Here is a 27655-nt window from a genome sequence, read left to right as displayed (position 1 = left end):
TAATACAATCACACAAGATACAAAGATTTAAGTGGTTCGGCTTAATAAGCCTACATCTACTGGCGGAGACGATCCAGATAATATTCACTAACAAAAGGTAGAGCATAAAGAGTAGTACAGAGAAAAATCACTCAAACCCAAAAGTTCAATTACACCAAAATCTCACTCTTACACACGAAAATAATTAATACACAAGAGAAACTCTTATCTAGTTCTCTAAGCCGTAAACGGCACTACAAACAGTGAGAAACCAATGTGAGATTGCAACAAAGTTACGTTTTCTCTTCGTTACGAAGTTACTGTCCCTACACACGAAGCTGCTGGCTTCCCATTTTTTTTTTCTTCTATTTCGCATATATTGTCTCTCTTGCTCTTTTTTTACAAGTGACCGAAAGTGTCAAGTCTTGTAAATAAGTGAATCGGTCAAAATACTTCACAGTGAAGTAAAATCTTTAAACTTAAAGAAGAATCAAACTTCACCGAGAAGTAAAACAATGAGAAACAAAATGTGTGGCTAAGAAAGTAATGTAATGGGCTCACTTTTGAGACACGACAATATGAATATTTTATTCTTCAATGTATTTTTAATAGAGCATATAATTCATAAATTTTAAGCTCATATCAATTTGATACAATTTAATCAATTGTATAGGCCAGTAATACTGTCCATAGCCCATCTGACAGAGTTTCTCTTTGACAAAACTCAAAAGCCCACAAAAGGCCATTGAGGTTGAAGTTTTCCAAAGTTCCATAAATGTTGAGTGCATTTTGGACCATTTTTCACTGCAAGAATCTCAACTTTTTGAGAATTCAATGGTCTGCACACAAATAAAAGAAGAATCTAATGATTCAAGCTCCAGTTTTAGATGACAACATTTGAAAAGAAAATCATGTTATATAATTCACATTGATGCAACTTTGGTTTGTAGCTCTTGTATTCATGTGCCAAAAGGTGGGGTAGTTCTTCATTTCCTATGGTAATAATTGAAGTGTATCCCTCATGTCACACTTTCAGTCATGCTTTGTCCTTTTGCTTCAAGTACCAACTTTTGGACCCCATGACCCCCTTTCACCCTTAAGCTTTTCGTGAAGCAGAAGCTTCCTCTGAAATGAAAGGGATCTCCTCCTCCTCCTCATCCAAATTTTATCCCTCATATCTTTTTCGGATTTGGCTTGAGAAGTTGATTTATAAATTGGGATACTTGTCTTTTGTGGTATATTATAGGATAATAGTTATATTATAATCTCCACGGTCCAATTTCAACTAAGCCTCTATTTGTTTTTGCGAAAAAAATTTTTAAATTTTTTTTTTTTCATATTTTCCGGTGTTTAATGCAACCGAAAATGATAATCAATAGCCCGTAAAGCTTTTTTATATTTTTCATTTTTTTAATATCATAAACTATTTTTCGAGTTTGATTTTCTTATTCTCGCACACATTCTCTCTCACGATTTATTATCCCCAGCTACCGGAGTTTGCCGGCCGCAACCTAACTTCGTTGAAAGTTGCCGTTCGTTTTTTGCCGTAACCGGCCATTGCCCGCTATCACTTTTTTTCGTATGAAACAAACTTAGAAAAATATTTTATAATATAAAATATTTTGCATCGAAACAAATAGAGCTTAAAATTGACCCTAAAAGTTTATGAAGTTCTGAAAACACCTTTTGGTAATTTGCTTTGTCTAAAGATTAAGGACCAAATGTAGATGTAACTCACTTTCAACATTGACATAGTCAAAATTAGCGTAATCAAGTAAACACTAAATTAGCAAGTAATTTTTGTGCCGTTTTATTTAATAAAAAGTATGGAATAACAAGAATCTGGGGATTTAGACTCACGTTCGGACCAAACATAAAAGTATATATGGCTTCTTTTATTATTATTATTATTATTATTATTTTATATATATATATATATAGGAAAAGCTCTGAAAAAGAAAAAAGAAATAAAGGCAGGCATGTGGGCATCTTATACCTGAGACGAATAAAGGGAAAAAGAAAAAGAGTTCTTCTTAATTTTTTTTTTTTTTATTTCCCCTTTCTCTCTTTTTCTCGGTGTATTATAACAAATAATTCAAACCCAAAACACTTTTAAAAATAATTTCAATCTGTAGGACACATCAAAATACCTTTTTAAAATTTTTTTAAAAAAAAACAATATTTCAAAACACGTTAGCTATAATTTTATTAATAATTGTGTCATTCCATCTCATATTTTTCAAAGATTAGGCGTATACAATTTATATCTCTTGTGAAGCATCAAAAGTACATCTCCAAAGTTTTGTTGACCCCCTAATGTATGATAATTGACCATTCGTTTGCGGGTGATAGGAGCTAAAATTTAACCCTTGTAATCGAAAAATATCATGCCAAAAATTGCTCGTAACAATTTTTATATCCTTATACAACTCTATTATCATAACAGAAGATAAGATATAAACCATGGAATATATTCATGTCTATCAAGCACTTGAAAAAAATAAGACAGATATTTCATTAATAATCATGTCACATCCTCTTATTGTAATTATTTCCACTACATAAGAAATTATATTTGACCATCTATTATAAAAAAAAAGAAAAAGAAAAAGAAATTATATTTGACCATCTATACAAAAAAATTAAACTTTAGGTTGATAAACCTATAATAAGATATATTGATCAAATATATTCATATTATGCCTTAATCTTAATTCTCTTTTTTTCCTGATTTTGATTATTTCAATCATTTGAACCAAGCATGGCCTATTTGAGCAAACTATTAAGTTAATATATGTTTAAAAATGCATGTTTTTTTTTTTTTTTTGAACGTAAAAGACACCTTCTTCATTACCGGAGCAAACGCCCGGAAATCACCCAAATGGGTTACAACGATCAGAAATATACACAAATCAAAGGAAAGAAGGCATTACAAACGCCCGTAGGCAAAGCTAAACCAAGGCCGACGGCCGAAGGTAATGAGTAGAGGTAAAGAACCTATAACCACAAAGCAAGGGAAAACCCTAGCTTAAAGCAGCTACCGAAGATCGATAGACTGTGAAACAGATAAAGAATATATAAACAAAACAAGAAGAAGCACTGGAATACAAGCACAGGAAACAAACAGTCAGAGAAACCAGCGCGTGCGGAACACACGTCGTCTCCGGGAACCCCCCCCACCAACGGACGACCTTCAGAAGTCCAGATCGGCACCTTGCGAAGCCGGAAAAGCAAGCCATAACCCGCACGCGCAGGGGCAGGATGGAAGACCCCCGGCGTGTGCTGATCACGCGCCGACCAGGAGAGAGCTACACGACCCGCCAGGTAACCATCGAGACCGGAGAAGCCCGAAGACCGCAATAGGAAGATTCTTGTCGAAAAAAAGCCAACCAAGGTTAACAGATCTAACTTTGAACAACATCTCCGCCGGCCATTCTCCAACACCCGTCTATCTCCACGAACCAGAAACCAAGAGCCTCTGCTTGCTCCAATTAAAGACAAAGAAAAACAAAAGAAAGAAAAACAAAGACAAAACAACCTCCACCAGTGCAGCACTGGGAGGAAGAAAACTCCAACAGCCCTAATGGCTTGGAGACAACATCCACCACTGGAAGGACAACCCAGGGGGAACAAAACCCTGGCCCTAACGGCCAAGGGGAAACAGAGCCAAAAAACGAAGCCAGAAGGAGGAGGCGTGAGGCCTCCTCCCCCGGAAGACAAGTTTCTCTCTCTAAAGACTCGCTCTCTAGAAGATTCTCGGACTTTCTCTCTCTAAACGAAAGAGACTTAACTTGAATTATATTAAAATGCATGTTATTATTACATGTGGTTTAATAAACTAAATTAAAAGAAAATCCATCATCATTTGGAAAAAGTATTAAACAAAAAACAAAAAAGTTAGAGCCATAAGCCATTTTATTGTTTATTTATTTAGTATTTTTTGGTCCTGACTCCCAACACAGCAAATGGTAGCAGAAATTGTAGCCAACCAAAACCAAACCCTCCTACTTTGTTCCCTCTTTCCCGAGCGCTTGAAGTCTTGAACCCTGGCGTTTTGTTTTCCTAACCTCTTCTTCCCAGTTGGCTCCATCTCCTTCCACCTTTGACCTCCCTTTCTTTGGATCGCCAGATTAACTCCGTAATACTGCTCCCCACCCTTTGCTAAATCCTTAGACGCCAAAACCCACTCTTTGCGCCTACACAATTTCGGAGACTGAGGCCTCTCTTGCTTTCACTGGTGCTCATCCCTCTTAATTCTTCATTACCTACTTACCCTTAAGGTCAGCTCTCTTATGGGTTGCCCTCCATACCCAATCACTTTTCAAAATTTCAGTCTTGCTTTTGTTTATTTAATTGTTTATTTTGCTTCAATATTGGGTGTACTAAATACACCCACATAATTTTGAGGTCAGTTCTCATTTGGGTTTTCCTCCAAACTAATAATTTCTGACGATTTTTGCTTAATTATTGTTTTTTCGGTGTTTAATTTTGGGCTACAGTTTCTTGATTTTTATTTATTTATTTTTTTCTGATTAGGTGTTCTCCAGGATACTTCCTGTCTTGGGTTGCCCCCTCTCGTTTTTAATAAAATTTCGATTACTTATATATATATATATATATAAAAAAATTTGGGTACAGTAGGAACTGTAACCGGAAGGAACCGTCATGGGGACAAGGAACCAGCAATTGAGTCGAGAGGAGGAGGAGGAGCCACCGGGTCGTGGTGCCGCCACGATTTCGGGCCAGTCGGTGTCGACAAGCCGTAGCGTAGGGTCTCCTTCGAGCCGGAGTGAGCAGACGATGGCTACACCCGCCAGTGATAGCACTTTATTTAGACTAAACCATCTTGACATACATGGCGATGATGCCGGATCCCAAGGCGCGGTTGGGTGAGTCCATTTATATTATTGTTTTTTTGAGCTTGTGTTTATAAAATATGGTGATAATTCAAATAATGCTGCTGAATTTGACTGTGTGTTGGGAGTTCTCATGTCTTAGGGTTTAAGGTTTTTATGTAAAATAGTGTATTATGAGGGAATTGAGTGCTGTTGGAATTGTAACTGTGCGAGTTGGTAAAATGTATCACTTTTTAACATTCTTATTCAAGCATCCACAAAGGAATTATGTTGATAACTTCGTTTGTCATAAATTGGTGATATGGTTCATGTAACTGGCATAATTTATAATTGGGTAAGATTGAGAAAGTTGAAATTGGGGAATTATGGATTTGATGTTGTAGAAAAATAAACTTGGCTTTGATATTATTATGGTGATTCATAGTGTCCATATTAGTTTCTATGATTCTCTAGTCTGATGCTGGAGGTGAGCTTTTTTCCATTCTATAGTTCTAATGGATGATTAGTTGCTTTTTGTTTCTCAAGGGCTGTATTTTTAACATGTTTATCAATAAAGAACAAATATAACTTTGACTTCTTTTCAATACTTACTAAGTATCAGTCTCTAAACAGTAGCAAGAAGAAAAAGAGAGGGCAACGGGCTGTTGGAGGTGATAAGAGTGGAAGAGGACTCCGCCAATTTAGCATGAAAGGTATTATATTCGTCCTCATCTCTCTGTTTCCCCTTTTCATTGCTTTAGTATTCCCTGATAAAATATTGCAACTTTTGCAAGTTATGAAATCGTTTAGCAAGTATTTCAATGCACATACCTAACTTGAGAAGCCAAATTCTACACTATCTTTGTGATATTAGGAAGGAAAGAGAGGAGAGGAGAGGAGTGGATATGATCTCTTTTTTTTTTTTTTGATAAGTAAATAAATATGATCTCTTATTAGAGAGAGGAAAAGATAGGGACTTCTTCTCCACTTGTCTGGATGTTTAGAAGGGAAAGGAGACGTAACTAGTTATCTCTTTAGACAACTGGAAATAAATTAAGCTGTATCCTTTCCATTTATCACTCTGTCATTTCTTTTACATTTGCCATTTTGTCGTGCTGTGGGTATTTTGGTGGTTGTAGAAAAATAATGCTAGCACCTTTTCCTTTTGACCCAAATCTGGCCACTTTTGGGCGAAGAGTTGAAAAACATATAGAGAATGAGTTGTTGTTTCCTTTCCAGTAAACTCTCTTTTCCCCTCTAAATCTACCGACCCAACAAGCTTTTAAACTTTCATGCAGAAAGTATTATTGTTTGCTTGCTTTCCCCAGGATGGGCATTGTTTTGAAGGAGTTAGTGTCAATATTTTTATTTTTGTTATAAACCTTAATGAAAAAAAAAAAACAGTTAATGGCAGCAAATTTCTGACTGATCTCATTTATGATTTTCATTGCTACTTCAGTGTGCGAGAAAGTGGAAAGCAAGGGGAGAACTACTTACAATGAGGTGAGGTGATTTGTTGAAGTCATTCTTTTATTCTTGTTTATTGTGTTTGGTGGAAGTTATGATATTCACTGTATGAGTGCTTATTCCTATTTATTTTATACTATGTTAATGTTTGCAGTTATCATAGTAATAATATGTTTGAGTGTATGTGTGTTGATGCACATGTGCTAAAGATGGAGTTATTTGTTCTTGGTCATTGGCAACATGGACTTCGTAACTTAATATAATTGCTCTTAAAGTGGGTTTTCATAACTTTGTCTTCCCAGTAATATTACACATTTATTGGCATAACTTTGTCTTCACAGTGGTGTGTGATTGGCACATAACTTTCTGCTAGAAGGATTGCAGTTAGATCATGAGTTTGTGGCATTCAAATTTGGGAATACGCTGCTGAATGAAGCTGGATTAGTTTCTCTTTCTCACTTTCACAAAGTGTTACAATTAATTTCTTCATCCAGTCTTTGAATAGGAAGATAGCAGTGATTTTAGTTGTTTAAGAAACATTCTAAGTTTGAGTAATCAGTGATTTAATGAAAATATTCACTTAGGTGCGTTTAGATCCATCAATTTTATGTTTAGAACTGGGAACGTGTGAATTTGAAAGTTAATTGTTTGGGTGAGCATATTAATATTCCAAATTTCATCGACTTGGTATTAGTCATATTAATGTGCACTGTGGCACGCTTCTTTTTACCTCTTTGAAAAGATGTATTCAGTAGCCAAGCAAAATTGACGATGATCACAATTTTTTTTTTTTCGTTCATAAAAAAAAGTTGTTAGAATCTTCTTCTAATATCTGTCAAGTGCTTTATTCTAATCTTGAAGCTCTGCATCTAGAATACCATTTCTCCAGTCCACATCTAGACAATTTTCATTATTACTCCCACATCTTTGCAATGGTTGTCATTTCTATTTTCCATGTAACTGATTATCTTGCAATCCATTTATGATTCTGAGAGTTTAAAGTAATATCCAGGTAGCAGATGAGCTTGTGGCAGAATTTGCTGATCCTAGCAATAGTGTCACATCCCCAGATCAGGTTGGTTTTCTTTTACCAGTCAGATAAATATGTTTTCCATATCCCCAATTATATCTGCAAAAATATGTAATCTCAAGGTTGAAACTGGAACTTAATAATGTAGCTATTTAATTTTCTTTGAACTTCTTTTTGGCAGCAACAATATGATGAGAAAAACATCCGGCGCAGGGTGTATGATGCCCTGAATGTTCTCATGGCAATGGATATTATATCCAAGGATAAAAAAGAGATACAATGGAAAGGTCTGCCTCGTACTAGCCTGAACGATATTGAAGAACTAAAGGTGCGACTGCAGCTTGTGTTTTCATGTCCTGTGTATATTGAATGGAATTTTCTGTAATCACTGTCCTAGATTTAATATGAGCTTTAAATTTAATGGATGCAGACAGAGCGTCTTGGACTCAGAAATAGAATTGAAAAGAAATCTGCATATTTGCAAGAACTGCGGGAACAAGTATGGCTAGCTATTCATACTTTCTATCTGTTGTGTGTATCATCACTTTGGCTTGAATTTGTTTTTTGCATGTGCTTCATTTGACAACTTTTTCCTTTTGTGTTTTTATTTTTATTTTTTTAACGATGTCTGGGTCAGTAAAGAATTAACCTCCCCCCCTTAAAAAATAAACCAGAACCTGATGATAGGTACTGATTATGTCTGTTCTCCTTCCATCAAGTTCATAGGTCTTCAGAACCTGATAGAACGAAATGAGCAATTGTACAGCTCTGGAGATGCTCCCAGCGGGGGTGTGGCTTTACCTTTTATTCTGGTTCAGGTAGATTTCTTCACTATTTTCCTTGTATCATTATTTTATCCATTCTGTGAGTAGATTTTAATGTTACTATGTTTTGAAGTTTTGCCATGAATGGCACCTCCAAATTTGTATAATAAATCCTACTTAAGGTTTAGGTGTAGTTTGGCCCATAAGCTTTTGCTTCAATGGCAGTCCTTCCCCTATGAGAGTGGGGTGGCCAGGCACTGAGTGTGTAACTAAATGATCAGAAAAAGAAAAAGAAAACGTTTAGATGTAATTTGGTTAGTGCACAGCGACAGTCGGTGGTTGCTTAGTCGGACTCATGAATTGTGTTTGATTCATGAAATCATGATATCAGACACGTCAACCTTCTTGCTGTTCTTGGATGAGTTTTTAGTTTGCTGAGTTCTTTGGATCATTGCCTGACATAACTTACTGGCGTATTGTGGACGAATTAGAAGAGCCATAGTTTTACCCCCTGCTACTCAAGGTTGTATATCAGGCTTACCTTTCAAGTACTTTGTTCTGGTTATTATTTCACTAGAGTCTTCAACCAAGATTGGGTGTGCTGCTAAGGTTGAACATTTTTTTCCTTGATTTTCTTATTCTGTTTAAACTAATGTTTTATATGTGTTGTTTGATGCTTTTCAAGTTTCAACTCATTTCTGTGGTCTGTTTCACCTTGAGAGTTTTCTTGTTGGTGCTAAAGGTATTCAAAACTACGATAGTTTGATCTTCTCTACTTACTTATCAAAAAAATAAAATAAAATATTCAAATTTTCAGTGGTAATATGTTTAATCACAATATAGTTTGATGACGGATCGTGCTGTTGTTTTCATGGACGTAGCCTAAGTCTCTTTTGAGCCCAATTTATAACGTTTGGCGTTTTGGCACTTTAAACCTAGCTACACTTATTCTTATTACAGTCGTGACATGTATTTTATTTATATTTTAGTACTTCATTATTATTTCTCAATGTATTTCTATTTATTCGCACTTTTAATTATTTCTGGGCGTTACATAGACTGTGCTCGGATCATTTTCCTATTCTCGATTGTGGTGGCATTCTTGGAGCTAGAAGATATTTCAAGTTCGAGAACATGTGACTAAAATAAGAGGGTTTTGTAGATAGTGTGAAATTGTGGTGGACCTCTTATCACTTTCAGGTTCTCCTAGTTCATTCTAGCTTGCAAACTAAAAGCTTTAAAAACTGATTTAAGAGCTTGGAATGAGGTGTTTGGCAATATAGAGAAGAAGAAACTTATTCTTTTGGATGATTTACGGGTCCTTGAAGTTTGGAGGAAGACAAAGGCTTAGTTGAGGAGAAGATAATGAAGGAGGTTGCGGTGATTAGTGAAACCCCAAAGGGTTGGCTCAAGTGGTAAGGGTTTTGGTCTTGGTGGCATTTCCATCAGGTTTAAGGTTCGAATCCCTTTGGGTGCAAACAATTTCTTGGGATCAGCCTGCCGGCGAAGTTGGAGTATTACCCGATCCGTGTAGAGGGAGCGTTTTGAAGGGGTTGATGTCTACCCGACAAGGGTGGATACACAAAGCAGCCTTGCCTTGGAAGAGTTTCTCGTCATTAAAAAAAATAAAATTAATGACTTGGAGAGGAAAACGCTTTTGGAGGAGGTGACTTTGAGGCAAAAATCGGGGGAACGATGGTTAAGAGTGGGTGACAAGTGCATAAAGTTCTTTCATCGAGTAGCCAGTTCGTATAGAAGGAATAATTCCCTTGAGCACCTGGTGGTTAATAGCACAATTTGTTCAAATTAGACTGGGATTAGAGAACACATTGTGAAGTTCTATGACAACTTATTTATCGAGCAGAACTATTGGCAGCCCAGGTTGGATGGCCTCTTGTTCTATTATATTTTTTTTTCTTTTTTTGGGTGGGGGGGAAGCCATTTGGTTGAAGAGACCTTTCAAGGATTATGAGGTCTTTGAGGTGGTGAAAGTCCTTAATTGTGACAATGCCTCAGGTACTGATGGTTTTACTATGAGTTTCTTCTGAGCTTGCTGGGAGGTGCTTAAAGTATACATCATGAATGTCTTCCATGAATTTCACGCTAGAGGTATGTTTGAAAAAAGCCTCAATGCCACTATTTCCCTTATTCTGAAGAAGCCAAAGGCTGTTGACATTAAGGATTTTCGACCTATTAGCTTTGTGGGTGGAGTGCACAAATTTTTGCCAAATTTTTAACTAATAGGTTGAAAATGGTAGTGGAAAAGATCATTTCTAAGCCTCAGAATGATTTCATCAAGGGTAGGCAGATTCTAGATTTAGTTCTCATTGCCAACGAATGTCTTGATAGTAGGATTATCTACGAGGGACCAGGTGTGTTGTGCAAGTTAGATATTGAGACTTTCTCTTGTATTTGTTGAGGAGATGCGGTTTTAGGGAAAGATGGCGTGAATGGATAGCATATTGTATTTTCTCCGTGTGCTTTTCGGTCTTGGTGAATGGCTCTTTGACGGGTTTCTTTATTCGCTCTCGTGGCTTGAGACATGAGACCCTTTGTCTCCATTTTTGTTTGTTATTGTCATGGAGGCATTAAGTAAAGGACAGAAATTTCCTTCAATCCAGATATAAAAATGACACGTGTCCTTTAAACATGTGAGAATCACATGTTTTTTTATTAATGCTATTAAAAAAGCATGTAAGAAGCACATGCTATTTAAATAATATGTGCTTCTCACATGCTAAGGGACACATGTTAATCTTATATGTGGGTTGTAGGAAATTTCTGTCCTTAATTAAAATGATTATTGCTTTAGTGAATGGGGGTCTTTTATCAGGCTTCACTATGGGGTCTAGTAGTGGTGGTGCTATCAACATTTCTTACCTTTTGTTGGCAGATGATACCTTGATATTTAGTGAGGCAAATCTAGATCATCTTCGCAACTTGCGTATGTTTTTATGCTTTGAAGCGCTTCTTCTTCTTTCTTTTTTTTTAATCTTATGTGGGGCATTTTTTACATCTTGGGTTGCGGAAGGGTGCCATTGCAACCCCAGTGGGGGACATTGTAAAAATTTTAACATTGGGAGACGTTGCAAATATGGTGGTAGTTAGTGGGGGATAAACATAGATTTCCCATAATTTAATGTAACTTTACTGTTATACTATGAGTCCTTGACTATACACATACCTGATGTGGAATTTTTTTGATTTCTTTTTCGTTTCTGTCGTTTCTGGATATGGATCCTGCATACAAGTCTTTTCTTTTTTGTTCTTTTGTTTTTTTGGGTTGCATACACCACACGCCTGGCTTCATTCTGTTTTTGACAAAGTTTTGTGTTTGACACAAACCAACTCTCATCATTTGCACATTATCCCTTTGTACTTGACTGTAACATTTACAACAGAACTATAGAACTTATGAACGTCATCGGGCCAACTAATTCTTATTTTTTTTCTCTACTAACTTGATTTAGAATGTTACAAAGCATGTATAGAATATATTAATGAGAAATGTTTGGTTTCAATTTTTTGCCCATCTCTTGTCCATCTCCGTATAAGAGACGAACCGATACGTAGGTCCCATTGATTCAATGGTGGATTTGCAAAAGAGATGAACCGCAAATGGATGTGTAACTGCTCTCTACATTGATTGTTCTTGGCTAGTTGATCCAATTCAGTTATCTTTAGGTCAGTTGTATGTGGGTCATCCAAACATGTAGAGTTAAGAACACAGATTAAATCTGATTGAGTAATGCTATATGCTACATAAATATCCCACAAAGCTGATGTGACATCAAAGTTTGGTAGGCCTTGGTTAAAAAAAAAATTCCAATGGCTGTTAGACCTTGTCATATCAGCTTTGTAGGATATTTATAAGATGTTTATGTGGTATATAGTATTACTCAATCCGATTATATAATTATACCTCGGTCAATTGATTTGGTTCAAATTACAGTTGGAACTATGTAGTTAAATTGATCATGACCGAGTTAGGGTTTTTGGCTTAATCAAATTTGGGATATGCTTGGTTCAAGGCAAATCTGAAATAAATGGAATCAACTCTAATTGATCTAAATCATGATGACAATTTACTTCTAACTTATTTTGTAATCTAAACTAAGAACACTCAGTGAATGAGATAAATAGTTAATGATTCAACTACTGGTGAGTATAGATCGACTGGGTATTGATCCTAACCTTCATTCTTTTTTTCCTCAGTATGGGATTCGAGCTTGGTAAAATAGAATATTGACCAGCATTTGCCTTTGTAAGGGACATTTTTTGATGAGGGAAAAAATGTCGATGATATGAAGATGTTGAGATGGATGAGTTAACTTACGAGTGTGGAGCTAGCCCACATAGTCTGAGGAAAGTGAGGGTCTACAGAGATGTTCAAATCATGCTTTTACTTTATACGTAGGCTATCTTTAAGTAATAAATCTACACAGTGTGTTCACTCTTTGTATTTGCCGTTTTCAGTCTTTAGAAGGCTATTGTTTTTATGCATTATCAGCTGCAGAGTATTTGAAGTTGACATTTATCTTTCATTCGAAGTGCCTTGCATAGTGAGAATTTGAACTTTTCTTAGATATTCCAGTTGCTTCCTCGTTTCTCTCATTTTCCTTTTTGTTGACATTTGAACTGTAGACACGTCCTCATGCAACTGTCGAAGTGGAGATATCAGAAGATATGCAGCTGGTACATTTTGACTTCAATAGGTAAATGACGCCTGGGGGGCATCCTAAATTCCTTTCAATTTCAGCTCCCATGAATCAATTGATCTGCTTGCTACATTTATATGCCATTTTTTAGTGGGGATGTTGAATGCTGGGACAGTCCCCACTAGACTTTGAAAAGAGGAAAAGAAGAAGAAGAGGTTTTTAGGGGGTTGGAGTCCTCCATGTGCATACTTAAATACTGTACTTCAGTTGGCAACCAACCAAGCATATTCTCCAGATTTTGATGTATTTTGATGTATATAATTGTTGCTAACAATTTCATTTTATTTGGTCCTATTTGCAGCACCCCATTTGAGCTCCATGATGACAACTACGTTCTGAAGGCAATGAAATTTTGTGAAAGACCACAAGCTGATGATATGGCACACAATTTTACTTCAGATGGAGGTGAAGGTTCTAGCATGACAGGCATGTATCAACCACAGATCCCTCTTCCTCCAGTGTCAAACACGGCGGTTAGGCCTCCCACCTCACCACCTATTCCCGGAATACTCAAAGCACGTGTCAAGCATGAACATTAATCAGCAACATCAAGCTTGAACATCTCACCAAGAACAATACTCCCAGGTTGTCTGTATATTTTTGTATAATTTGCCGGCACTGCATAGGTCCCCCCCCCCCCCATGATTCTCCTCACCTAATTAGATTGTCTTATTTTGGATATATCTAAATTACAAGCAGATCAGTCCTTTTCTTTAGAAACTTTTTTAGGGGTATTGGTTTTGGCAAATTCTTTGCTTTACATGTCCATCTCAGGCCATTGTAATTGTTTGCCATATTCTTATTCCTGCTTTTTAGCCTCCAATGTAGAAGAAATGGGAGTGTGTTAGACTGTAGAGGATTGTTCAGCTCCATAGAAATTTATAGAATCAGTTCAAAAATTGGACTCCCCTCCCCTCCCCTGTATCGTGTGTATTGCATTTATGTCCATTGATTCCATTCTTGGTCAGTGATATCATTGCCATGCCATTATAATCTCATGTACACGGGGGAAGTTGAAAAGAGAAGACAAGTAATACAAACCCCCCATTTCAGTTCCAGCCTTGGTTCTGAGAAAGCAAATCCCAACAATCTGAAGACTCCTGTTTATTTTGTTGGCGTGCTGATTCTTGCAACTAAGTGGCTCGAACAGCCAAGTTGCTGATTCCTGTTTAATTTTAATTACAGCTACTACAAGTTTGACATTAACTTGTAAAAAAAAAAAAAAAAAATGCACCTTTGGGACGCCCAGACCGGCCATGGGGTGGCTTGAATCACCCATCTTTTTTTTTTTTTTTTTCATGAAGGTTTTTTTTTTAAAGCTTTTATTATTATTATTTTTTTGGAAGTTTTTATTATTTTTAGTTTTTAATTTTTATTTAGGTATAAGACACATGTCCACTTCTTAGAGGTGTTGACGTGGACTTCCGTTAATTTTTGGACTAAAGTACCATTTCCGTCTTTAGTCATAAACAATGTATCATTTACGATACGAAATGAACCATAGGAGGCAAAAAATAAAGTATTTAAAACATAAGGGGGTCAAACGTATTTAACTCTAAAATTTAATTATTTAGTGTTTGATGTGGTACATGTCATATGCATTGTCACCCCATTTTGATAGTTATTTGCACCAAATGGTAAATATATGAATTCTCTTTAAGTTGTAGGCAAGAACTTGAGGACTTCACATAGCATGGTGTTGTCCTTAACAATAGAACCCCTACTAGGGCTGAGCAAAAACCTGCATACCCGCCCCTACTTGCAGGACCCGCTTCGCCCCGCCCCTCAAAACATGGGTTTTAAGTTTTTTTGGCGGGGATGCGGGTTGAGTTTTGCCCAACCCGGGCGGGGCGTGGGTTGGGGTTTTAAAAAACCCTGGGGACCCGCCCCGCCCTGCAAGAAAAAAAAAAAATCTAAAATGTACCCTCAGTCCCTCACAGTCGCACACCTCACTACCTCACTTTCATCTTTTTTAGAATCTTCATCTTTTCTAACCCTAGCGCCGCTCGAAGGCTTCACTCGTTTCGTCGACCATGGCGATCCGGCTCGCGAGAACAACCGCAACACCTCCGAGTTCACGGTCTCTAATTCGGAGATCGACGGCAGGGGTGGCCTTTGGTGGGTCTAGACCTAGGTAGGCCTCCTTCTCCTCTTCTTCTTCTTCATCAACATCGATCGTAACCTTCATCGTTGACCACAGAAATAGCGTTAAAATTTAGGCTTGGTGAATGTTTACAGAGTTTGATCAATGGCGGAGGAAAAGTTGAATACGGAAGTTTTTGTTGAAGAAAATGGGACTGTGGAGCCTGTGAATGGCAAGGAAGAGGCCTCCGAGCCTTCTTCGACCTTGGAAAAAGATGAAGATGAGGGAAAAAAAGAGGAAGACGAGGGAAAAGGTGATGGTTTCTTGTTAGATGATTCATTGGCTCTCTTCTTCTTCGTATGCTTGTTGTTGCTTGTGATTATATTTACCTGTTTTTTGTGTTACTTGTGGAACAGTTAGATACCTAGAGTAGGCATTGAACTGGGTGAGGAAGTGGGTCTGTGAGTCACTAGTTCAACTAGTCGGTTACAAGTTGGATTAGATGATTAATGGGTGTTCTCGTGTTCTTCTCTGTTTGACACAAATTCTGGTATGTGTGACTTTCGTGGGTGTAATTTGGGTAGATCAGAAACTGTATAGAATCCTCGCGGATCCCCGTCCCGTACATCCCTTCCCCATCCTCAACCGCCCCGCACGAATGCAGGGAAATTTAAGCGGGGTGCGGGAGCCCTTTGGGGAACCTGCACCCCTGCGGGGCGGGGCCAAAAAAGGGGCATCCCCGCCCCCCTACCCCATGCTCAGCCCTAACCCCTACTGCATTCCCAGAGGTGCAGTTTCTTCCATATTAAGATTACACACAATAACTTCAAGGTAGCATATTGCTCCCATTTTATATTCCATTCCTGTCTCCACCTCCGACTCCCATGATTCGCAAGAAGTGCCACCGCCGCCGCCGCCGCCGCCGCATATTCATGGGGTACCACCGCCAATAGTCCTGTTTGTGGGGCTTTTTGTTTGCTTCATCTGCTGCTATTGACGATGGTGGCATTGCTTCATTTGCTTGATCATCATCAACAGCAGTTGATGATGATAATGATGAGATGAGAGTCATTTGGCAACTCATGACTTCAATTCCTTCACTTGCCTTGCAAACATTCTTGTTGGCGTTCGATCGTGGAGTTGCCTCTACATACTTTTAGCTCCTTTCTCTTTGATGCAAAGTTGTTTATAAACACTACTCCATTTAAGCTCTTATAATTTCATTTTTATTATTTTTTTATGAGAAATTTCATTTAATTCTTCTAAACTTTCATCACATTTGCAATTACCACCATAAACTTAAAAAACTCTCTATTTAGTGTATTAATCTTTTAACTTTTTTCAATTTCATCCCTCAGTTAAGATTTTTCCTTAAATCCTAGCGGAGGAGTGTCAAAATTTTCAAAATACCCCACCTTTTTTTAAGGAAAAAAAAAAAAGAAGAAAAAATGGCAAAGATTTAGGCGTTGGTCAAGATTTAACGTAATTTACAAAAATACTCATATATGAATGAGTCTTTGATTGTTTTTTTTTTTTTTTTTTTTAATATTTACATTTTAAAATAGGGATATTTTATGAATTTTGACTAGATTTAATGAAAAATCCTAACGGGTGAGTGAAATTGCAAAAAAAAAAAAAAAGAAAAATGGATACACAAAATTGTGAGTTTTTTAAGTTTAGAGGGGTGATTGCAAAAGCGACGACAATTCAGGTGGGTTAAGTGAAGTTTTCCCTATTTTTTTAAAAAGATAAAAAAAAAAAAAATTAATTTTCTTTGTATAGCTTGAATTATTGAAATTGTGAGTTTTAAGTTAGATATATGTATATGTGTGTGTATATGAGTGAGCTTGTGTGTAATGAATGTATATATATACTATAAGGCAAATATATATTCTTGAGATTAGATTGTTTAAGGGAATAACTTCACTTAAAGGTACTGAACTTTCACTATTTTTGAAAGAAGGTACCTGAACTTCAAAACATCTCAATTTAAGGTATTCGTTTTTCGGAAAGTCTCAATTAGAAGTCATTCGTTAAGATTTTCAATTAAATCCTATCAAAATTTTCAAAATATCCGTGTTTATTTTTTTTTAAAAAAAAAATTATAAAATTTTTTAAAGATTTAAGCATGGGGATTTTTGCAAATTCCGTTAAATTCTAATCGACACCTAAATCCTAGCAATTTTTTTTTTTTTTCCTAAAAAAAATATTTAGGCATGCTTTTCAACTTTTCGCCCAACCCAAAAACTACATAATTATATAACTAAATCTATTTATATGTTTATAAGCTCGAGTAGTATTATATGCAATACTCCTATCTCCATCTTATTTTTGAATGTGACATGATTTCTAAAATCACTATTAGATTTGACATTGATCACTATTGAATTTTGATTCAATGATGATTTTTAAAGTCATATCATATTTAAGGATAAGAGAGAGATATGAGTCTTCCATATAGAATTACTCATATAAACTTAGTCAACTCTTTCGATTTTATATTACATACATAATAACTAAATGTATTTATAATACAAAATAACAAATCAAAAGTTTTTTTTTTTTAAAAAAAAAAACCTAAAGCTTTTGTCTATATGAGTTGAGGATATTGGTTGCAAGCATTGGATCTAAGGTTTAACTCTTTTTTAGTGTAAATAAATTTTTGGGGTCACACCCGCGAGCAAAAGCACGAGCTTTATCCAACCCGTGTGGAGGGAGTGCTTTGTACGGTATCACGAAAATCTAATTAGGGCGAAGCCTGAATACCTCGGTTGTTAATAAAAAAAGGAGTTGAGGACACCTTATGGGCGCTTATCGGAGACCACATAGAGGAGGAAGTGCTCACATTGCCTCATGAGATGGGTTGTGTTAGAACACTCTCAACAACTTTCCTTTAATTTTCTCTAAATTTATGGTATAACACTACTTTTTGTTTTCTTATCCAAATACACTCCACAATAGTTTTGTTTAACTTTTCCTATACCATTAAAATATTATTTATTTACAATAAATAATACAAGTTTCCTACTTACCTTTACCTTTTTTATAAAATTTAATTCAACACAATGAATATAAACTATAGGGAAGCTATAGTGCATCCCACATTCCCATTGAAGTATATCCAATGTTCATGAAAAGTATAGCGTATTTGCTGCATGTGATTTTTTTGTAACTTTTTGAATTTTTTTTCTATATTTAAGAAAAGAAACAGTCTTTTAAAAAACTATTGAAATTGCTCTTAGAAGATAGTCAGAGGTTCAAGAGACGAAGCACTTGGATCTCTTCCACTTTAGAAACTCAATAGATGGCCTATCACCAAAATGGATTAAAAAATAAAAAATAAAAATAAAAATGGTGAAAACCTGCTTTTAATTCTCGTAATTAACAAATAATGAAAAGAAAAATGCTTGGGAACTGTATAAATGTATACATCTTTTACTAAAAGCTCCCTTAAAATTGGTGTGAGAGTCTATAAATAATGAAATAATTAATTGTAATGCGTACGTACATTAGGTTAGAGGGCCTTTGGCCTTTGGGTTGTAATTAATGGGTATATCCATATTATAGTTTAACTGAGCTCGATGGTTTTGGTTAATAGTTGTAAGGGTCTTTATAAACAAGACCCAAGAGATGTATTTTGTTCATTAATTTTGGTAATTAGATTACTTTGTAATCTAGTTAGAGCACCTCGAATGCTCTAACTAGGAGGCCAACGCCTATTTTCAATAGAGCAATATCTCATTTCCATTATTCTTTAGTATATAACTAGAACTTACATTTATATATAAATAAGATTGTTACATTTATAGTGTATGGTTAATAAGTCGGCCACTAGCTAATTAATTATATATGTTGACAAGTAAGATATTTAATTTACTTAATTATTTAATCAATTATGACCTACTGCATCAAGTTTTTGTAAGGATTTTATATTAGAATTGTAGTAACCTAGCGTAATGATAAATACTTGAATACAAACAGATTTCTATAATTAATATTGCGTTAGAATTGATTGAACACCGAAACCCACAAGTTCGAGATCAGCCGGCCAGCAACCGGAAAGGCTTTTCCACTTATGAATATTCCATGCATATTAATTAAAACGAACATTAATGTTAATTATGATGGCATATTAATTAATTAAAATAAAAATTAATGTGGTACGTACTGTGTATATATATCTACGTTAATTAATTAGTAACGTACGTTACACTTTTCAGCTTCCCATACTGTACGTTTTTTTACTGAAAGAATGAAGAATCCAATTGGACTGTCGCCCGTTGATGGTCGGTGCCAATCTAATGGTGATGATCAGTAAATTTTTTTATTTTTTTATTTTTTTGGATAATTAAGGGTGAGTAAATTTTACGCCCAACGTATATATACCGATGCCATTCTTTTTAGTTCGCTATTGAGAATATCAACCGATTAACGTTAATTAATTGAACTTTGATTGCCACTTTCTACATGGAAATTAATAGCTAATGATAATTAAGCTTATAATCGACTTCTATCATCTCCCCATGCACGTAACTCATATTTCCTTCACTCTATATAATGACTTACAGCCTCTCAAACCTTCACTCATCTCTCCCTCGCTCTGTCGATCTCCTGATCTCAAAATGGCTTCTACTTCCAAGCTCTTCTTTCTCAGGACTGTTGTTCTAGCTTTGAGCATGGCATCCATGGCCGTTTCTCGACCATTGGATTTGGACACCAGCCCAACCCTCGGTGCTCATTTAAAACTGGATGGTGAATCAACCATTATAGCTGCCCATTCCCCTCCACCATCACCACCCTTGCCGCCATCATCCCCATCATCACTATCGCTGCCATCGTCACCACCGCCACCGGCACCATCATCAACAATATGCTGGGACTCTTTGCTTGCGCTCCAATCATGTACCGGAGAGGTTGTAATGTTTTTCCTTAACGGAGAGACTTATTTAGGCCCCAGCTGTTGCCAAGCCATCCGAGTCATTGAACACGAATGCTGGCCTGAAATGTTTCTTTCACTAGGATTTACCACTCAAGAGGGTGATACACTCGAGGGATATTGTGAGGCAGCTGCCCATTCCCCTCCACCATTACCACCATTGCCGCTATTGCCACTATCGCCGCCGCCGTCACTATCGCCATCGCCACCATCATCAACAATCTGTTGGGATTCTTTGCTTGCGCTCCAAGCATGCACCGGAGAGATAGTAATGTTTTTCCTTAACGGAGAGATTTATTTAGGCCCTAGCTGTTGCCAAGCCATTCGAGTCATCGAACATCAATGTTGGCCCGAAATGTTTATTTCACTAGGGTTTACCACTCAAGAGGGGGATATACTAGAGAGATACTGTACGTGAGGCAACTGCCCATTCCCTTTCACCACCACCATCGCCGATATCACCACCATCGTCACTATTGCTGCCATTGGGACCATTGGTTAATTAAGACTAGTAAAGTTATTAAGTCCAATAACTTGGTTCCTTAATTAGAAGTATTTGGTCTACGTAATGTTATAATTCTCTTTTATATCTCTTTTGTGTTCCTCTAAAAACGATATGGTTTTTAAAATCATATTTTGATTTGTAATAGATTATTATTGAGTTTTGATCTAATGTCAATCTTAAAAGCTACATCATTTTTGAATGGGCACAAGAAAGATACAAAGGAGGCTTCTAAAATTACTCATTTGGTCCTGTTGATTAAACAAAATAAAGAGGGGTTTGGGAGCTTAGTAGGGTTTGGCCTTTTGTTGTTTAGAGTAGTTGGGCCAAGAGGCCACTATTGACTATTGTATCTGGGTTTTAAAAGGTTTAAGTTGGGTGTCATTTAGCCACGCTTGCAAGCAAGAATTTATATAAATCACGAGTTTTAATTATTTTGGTTTATTCTGAGGCAATATTGTGTTCTTCAATGCCCTATTAAGATTTCTTTGTATTTGATGAATTATTACTCTTTTCAGTAATGCTATTTAGCAGATTGTTATATGACTGTCATATCATTTGATATATGATGTGGCAGTAGATGGTTTTTACTGTTACGTCATTCCAATTATATGACAATTATATAATAATCTAATAAATAACATTAACCTAACTCGAAAATGAGATATGGAGAACCGCTAAAGTTGGCATGATTGATATATATATGCAAATAGGAATATTTGTTGAAACAGCTCCAATGCTCTTAGATCTTGAAAATTTCATTTCTTAAGCAGGCCTTTTGTTTTCATTTTTGTTCATGGTTTTTTTTTTTTTTTTTTTTTTTTTTTTTTTTTTTTTTTTTTTTTTTTTTTTTCTCTTTATTTTCTTTTTCTTTTGGATATGCCAAAAAGTGGCGTTGGGTATATACAAAGTGAAGTGAAACAGGAAAATGAAGAAAGTTGTTTGATAATGTGAAGAAACTTGCTTATCATTTTCCTCCTAATTAACAAACTTAAAGTGCAGTTTCGTCCAATGGGTTTTAACTTATTATTTCTTCATATATAGTGAAAATTTGTATTCCTTCGTAAATCCATGTTAATGAATAGTTAAAATTATATTATTGGAATTGATTAGATAGACTCTCATTGTGAACGTATAGTATAAATAAGTGAACAAATTAACTAAACTTATACTTGTAACAAATTATATATGATGTTTAACCATGCAATAAATTATTTATATTAACAAGAGTAATGCTATATAGGAGACGGACAAAGTTGACACAACCTGAATACTTGAAAATATAGACAAAGACCAAAATAAGCTTTTGCATGATGCATCATCAATGCAAACAAAAAAAAAGAGAGGAGAAAACAGAAAAGAAAAAGAGAGAAACCCCAAATCCATTCTTGAACCTCATCATCCACACATAAGATTACAATGAGCAACTACATATAAAGTTGTCACGTACAAATAGCATTTAGGAGCTAAGACAAACCCAATATAAAAAATTGACCCATTTAAGCAAAAACAAGAAGAGGCATTATGTTTTTTAGATGAATAAAAAAGAAACAATTGTCATAACTTGCTGTGAAGGAAACAAAAACTTCCACTCAACCGATCCAAACAAACTTTTCTACATTAGTTGATTCAAAGCTCTAAACTATCCACAAAACCGCGACAACCCAAAATCATAAAAGAATAATAATAAAAAAAAAGAACATTCTTTTTCACAAATTGTTACGAAGGCTTTATTTCAAAGCTTTTCCTTTTCTTTTCTTCAATTTTCTCGGAAACCAAATTTGCCTTACGGCAGATCCAACAGAAAATTACCCATAAACTAAAGCTCGAAACTTTGAAAAATCGAAAAGCTAAACTAAAACCCAACACTTAACAAATCCAACAAAAGCCTAAACGTTAGCACCAAACAACTATAGATGGTGCTCCGATGGGTGGCGAAAATCATGAAAAGAGAGAAGCAGAAAACTTACAACAGGAAAATGGCGAGAGAGGGGGGGGGGGGGTGCTCCGATGGGTGGCGGTCGGTGGGTCTTGGTGGCCGACGCTCCGTCGACCGAAAAGGGAAATGGGTTCGCAAGCCGGCGCTCAGTCGACAGAAAAGAGAAATGAAGCTGGTGCTTTGATGGGTGGCGGTCGCTCGGGTCTTGGTGGCCGGAGCTCCATCTACAGAAAGGGGAAGACCGTACGGTGGGGGAGACGAAAATGGTGGTCAGTGAAAAATTTGGGGGGAAAGACAAAATGGGGAAATGGAAGTGTGTTTGGTTCGAATAATATTCGGAATAATATTCTATTTTTTTTAAAAAAATAAATTATATTTTATTCAAAATTTTCAAATTTTATCTCACAAAGTCAAATCTCGTAATTCGCACAATGAATTCGAATAATATTCGAATTCAACACCTAAACAGAGCATAAAGCCCACCATTTTGGTTTAAACGTAATGTCATTTCTATTTTTTTTTTTAAAAATGGGATGGCCACGTAGGAAATGGACGGATGAAAAAGTCTCCTGTATAGCATTAACAATAATTAGACATAATATATCTATATCTAATCAAATTAAACGTGTTTAAATTTATATCTCAAGTATTTAAGCCTTTATAAGTATGTTATAAGAGAAATTATACTTAACTCTCTTAAATTGTCTCCGTTTTTCAAAAATACTTTCAAACTTAATTCAATTTTCAACACTAGTCCATTTAAACTATATATCATTTTATTGCAATTTACATCGATCATCAATTAGATTCTTACATTAAAAGTTGCATATGTGTAATAATGTAAACATGTAAAACTTTGACTTTAAATACTTAAATTTCCCTTTGGTAAAAAAAAATCAAATTGACTAAAAAATTAAAGGTGATAAAATGACAATTTTTAGATATTTCATAATATTTTTTTTCATATCATAAAATACATATATACATATTTATATTAATTAAGTTTCGTATTTACGAGCTTATTTATGAATATAATATTATATTTTTAAACTTGACCTTTTTTTTTTTTTTTTGCTGGATATTTAAACTTGAATTATTTATGAATCAAGGGTCAAAAGTGGATCTGAGCTTACCGTAATTAGCTATAAATAAACCAACACAGGTAATTTTAGTCGGGGTCAAGTCCAAATATATAGGTTTTTATCTGCCGCCTTAATTACTTAATTAGAAAAATGGATTTGGTTAACGAATAAAGTTGCCCGGATCGGAAACCCGTCGATCATCATTGGAGAACCCAGAATGATTGAGAAAGTTCATGAAATGTGTATAAGCCTTGTCGGAAACTTCTCTTCTGTCGTAAGCTTCTATCTTAATTTTCACAGTGCGCACAGTTGTTGTTTTCTGTATTCTATTTGTTAAGATCGTGCATTTTTAACTATTTTTACCTTGAGGCTAAAATAGTTAATCAATTTATTAAAAAGTCCCTTCATCCGATTATGCAAATCAAATGCAAAATACATTTGTGAATAGTGCAACTCCGATCTATCTCTTTTTTTATTTGTTTCTCTTTCCTTCACTCTTTGCCTCTCCCCCTGTTTATCACCAAAACTCATTTACACCTAGGGGTGTGCAAAACCCGCAATCCCCGCCCCACCCCGCAGCACCCGCCCCGCAGAGGACCGGATTTTCAGGTTTTTTTACGGGTTAGGGTCTTAATTTGAGAAATTTATGCGGGGCGGATTGCGGGTTTAGCCTTTTAAAAAATGCGGGTCCCCGTCCCGCACTGCACAAAGGAGAAAAAAAGAAAAATCATGTTTCTTAGAATTTTATCTATAATTAATAGGGTTTTTAGTTTAGTTTACAAGGCTAATTCCATGGAAAATGTTCTTGTATGGAAATAGAAACGATTGAAAGATATGTGTCAACATGTCGAATGACTAAATTTAAGGAGCTTTGAAATTATAATTTTTTTCTTTAATGAAACAGAGTTGATTTCATAAAAATTTGACTTTGCATTCATAAGCTTCTGTGAAAAATTAATATGAATTTGATTTTTTTATTAAAAAAACCAGTATTTTTTCAAATTTTTATTTTTTACAAAATAAAATCAAAATTACATAAATGTCACTCAAAATACCCGCCCCGCACGGTTAGTCTTTATCAAGTGCGGTTTGCTTCCAACTCGCAAAGGTGCGGGGCGGGGCCAAAAAAGGCGGAAACCCGCACCGCACCGCCCAATGCACACCCCTATTTACACCATAACAATATTTTAATATCTCCGAATTAGGAAAATTGTATTTAAGAGTATGTTTATAGAACAAAATCTATATTTGTTATTTTAAGGTCACACTCATACGAATCACCTTGTGTACGTGACAATAAGTCTTGTGTATCTAATGATGCGCGCATGCTTTTAATCATTGATAAGGCCTCAAAAATATCCAGACAAACGTAAGCGAAGTCGGTGGTGTGCTTTTGGGATCAAATTCTCTACAATTTTAAAGAAATTTAATATTTTTAAATTATGTAAATTTAAGTTGTTTTATACGTCGAACGACATGAAAAATGTTAGATATTAAAAATATGATATGTTAATAATGAGAACTGAGTATATTTTTATCAGGTTCTTACATTTTATGTCGTATAAAAGCTTTGAGTAAAAACTGTCTTTTGGTTTAATAAATAAGAAACGTTTCTTAAAAAATGGAGGAAATACTTTTTGAAATGATTTTTTTTTTTCTTTTAATTACTCTAATAACATGTTATATCTTTAATATGTATATAGCATTTTGAATTTACATCATTTTAGAATCTCAAATTTCTTTAAAACCGTAGAAGATCCAAATCCGTGCTCCTGACGGCCGGGCATTGCATCGTCCGCCTCTACGCCAGAGCAGGGTCATGAGAGGATGGTAGGCTGGTGGCTAGGGGTGAAAGGGATGGCATATCTCTTGCGGCAACTCGAGGCATGATTTGTGAATGTAGATCGAACTCATCACAGCAGCAAGGATGGAAACAAGCCTAGCTAGGTAGGATCTGTACGTACAGCCTTTCCCACATACATGGCAATAGATCATCACTTTGTGATCATCAGCTTATCTTAGAGAGTGACAACGGATGCCCGTGGAGGAAATTAATGGAGAATCTCTGTTCTTCAATTTTAGTAGTGATCAATAGAGTGCAATCAATTAATACCCATCACAATTAAGTGAAAATGGCACCAACTACAGCCATGCATAGTAAAAGCTTCTTTTGGGCAGGGATCGGTTACAAGCTCTCTGCAGTGATCTGATGAGAATAGTTAGCTGGGTCAGTGTACAGGGTAAGAGCTGCATGGACAGGGACGATGATACAAGTGTTGGATCTGTTGCGGCAAGTTTCGCTCAAAATACCATGGATGGAGAAAGAAGCCCACATGGCCGGAAGCAACCATAAGACGTCGGATCGGAGCAGTATATATGCTCCACATACGCGGCAGTGAATGCGAACCAATTATTCGCACTGTATATTTCGCTTGCTCTGCATATATACTGCATACGTGCAACCTCGTCACGTCATCTCTCTTCTTTTCACTCAGCGATAAGCGAGCGATGCCTGTGACGACTGAAATGATCATCAATCTCCATCTCTTTGATCTTTCTCTGGGTTTTAACCCAAATCACTCAGATCGAGATTTTTTTTTTCATCTCACGAACACTTCGGCTCCTCCTTAATTCTTTCGCTCTCTGAATCATAGATGAGAGTGGGTGAAACACAAAGTCATAAGGGACAATACCACGTCAGCAACAATTAAAAAAAAAATTTATCATATTTAATAAAAACTAGCTTAAAACCCGCGCATATAAAGAGATGGACATAAATTTTCTACAACCCACGTATAAGGGATTCGGATCCCCGGAAATTCTTAAAGAATTGCCGTGCAACACTTTCAATAATCTAGGCCGTGAGATATATCTCATGGCCTACAACACGCCACCTACTAGAAAGTAAGTGGTATGGTATCGAGGTTAAAAGTAACATTTTTATTTTTTCAAGTCCTTTCTTCTTCCCTTCATCTTTTTCCTAAAAGGTTTTCAACCGAGGCTTCTGCACCTGGGACAGTCGGACTGCCACAATCAAAAATTCATTTTCCTCCAAAATGTTTTCTTCTTCATTTTCTTCAAATCCACATAGGTGCGTTTTCTCTCTCTGTCTCTCTCTCTCTCTCTCTTTTCCTCTCTGATTTCATTTCGATCTGAAAGTCTCTGCCAGCTACTCTTTGTTTCTCTCACCCTTCCCGTCTTCTTCTTTTCAAAATTAGATCAAAAGGATGGTTTTGTTGTTAAAAATTAGATAAGAGAAACTGAGGAAGGCCGTAGAAATTTTGGAGAACCAGAGAGACAAGCACGATGAAACTCCTCCGCTCAATTTTATACTCTATTTTGAGAAGCAGAGAAAAAATAAATAAAAAAATTCCTGGGCTTTCGAACCAGTGCTCAAAACCAGTAAAGGGGCAAGTTTCTTCTTATAAACACATTCAGCTCAAAACTAAATCTCAAACTAGTGAAGGAAAAAAAACGTTAGGCTTGTTATTAACTAAATGAAGCCCATCACAAAAATAAAAAGAAAGAAGAAACAGAGTTAGAAAAAAGAAAAAAGAAAAAAATTAAGAAATAGAGGAGTAAAGGAAGAGTTTTGCATCTGTTTTCAACTTTTTTTCAAGAATGCGAACACAGCAATTCAGACCGTAGAGCTTTATCTTTGATTTTTTAAAAAGAAGTGGAAAAGAGTTTGGAAGAAAATGTGAGATTTGGGTTGCCTCGATAACACAGAAGGAAAATTTTATGTTCCAGCCGTTAGATGCATCCAACGGCCTGAATTATTAAAAAAGCTACCCTGGCAATTTAGAGAAATTGCCGGGGATCTTGATCCACGTATAAGATTGATATATGTTTCTTGGTATGCGAGAAACACATGTTATTTAAATAACATGTGCTTCTTACATGCTTTTTTAATAATAGCATTAATAAAAAAACATGTATTTTTTACATGTTTAAAGGGCATGTATCAATTTATATGTGGGTTATAGGAAATTTCTTACAAATCAATTTGTATGAAATTTTTGTCGGAAAGGGATTATGAGTAGCAAATTTTCTTCTCCTCACTCAATTAACTAATTGGCTACCAAAATCTCAATAAAATAAGGAAAAAAAAATAAATTATAATCCATTTAAAAAAACTTTAAAAAAAAAAACAAATGTTGTCCATTAATTAAGTATGTAACAAACAATGTACACTACCAAAAAAGAAAAAAGGAAAAAAGAAGAAGAAGAAGAAGCTACTCAATAAATAACTGCATAGACTAAAAGATTGTCATACTTGGTATTAAAAATAACGATAAGAAACTCTCTTATCTCACCATT

At 35.7% G+C, this 27655-nt stretch overlaps 1 protein-coding gene across 5 annotated transcripts; it reads left to right on the top strand.

Moving 5' to 3' along the window:
- The first annotated feature begins 3937 nt into the window (after positions 1-3937).
- LOC133854884 (transcription factor-like protein DPB) lies at positions 3938-13700 on the top strand. Of its 5 annotated transcripts, none has more exons than XM_062291175.1 (10): positions 3938-4259; positions 4621-4868; positions 5448-5527; positions 6274-6317; positions 7294-7356; positions 7493-7639; positions 7742-7810; positions 8031-8129; positions 12720-12790; positions 13095-13700. In XM_062291175.1, exons 2-10 carry the CDS (start codon positions 4645-4647, stop codon positions 13330-13332), a joined length of 1035 nt encoding a protein of 344 aa, XP_062147159.1. In that variant the 5' UTR covers positions 3938-4259; positions 4621-4644; the 3' UTR covers positions 13333-13700. The 5 variants fall into 5 exon arrangements, with proteins under 5 accessions (XP_062147159.1, XP_062147154.1, XP_062147150.1 ...); XM_062291170.1 differs by having other exon boundaries at positions 4618-4868; XM_062291166.1 differs by having other exon boundaries at positions 4527-4868.
- The last annotated feature ends 13955 nt before the right edge of the window (positions 13701-27655 follow it).

Source organism: Alnus glutinosa, chromosome 1 (assembly GCF_958979055.1).
Source record: "Alnus glutinosa chromosome 1, dhAlnGlut1.1, whole genome shotgun sequence".
In the NCBI taxonomy this organism is placed as follows: Eukaryota; Viridiplantae; Streptophyta; class Magnoliopsida; order Fagales; family Betulaceae; genus Alnus; species Alnus glutinosa.
Note: the sequence above shows the minus strand (reverse complement) of the source record. Positions and strands in the feature narration are given on the sequence as shown.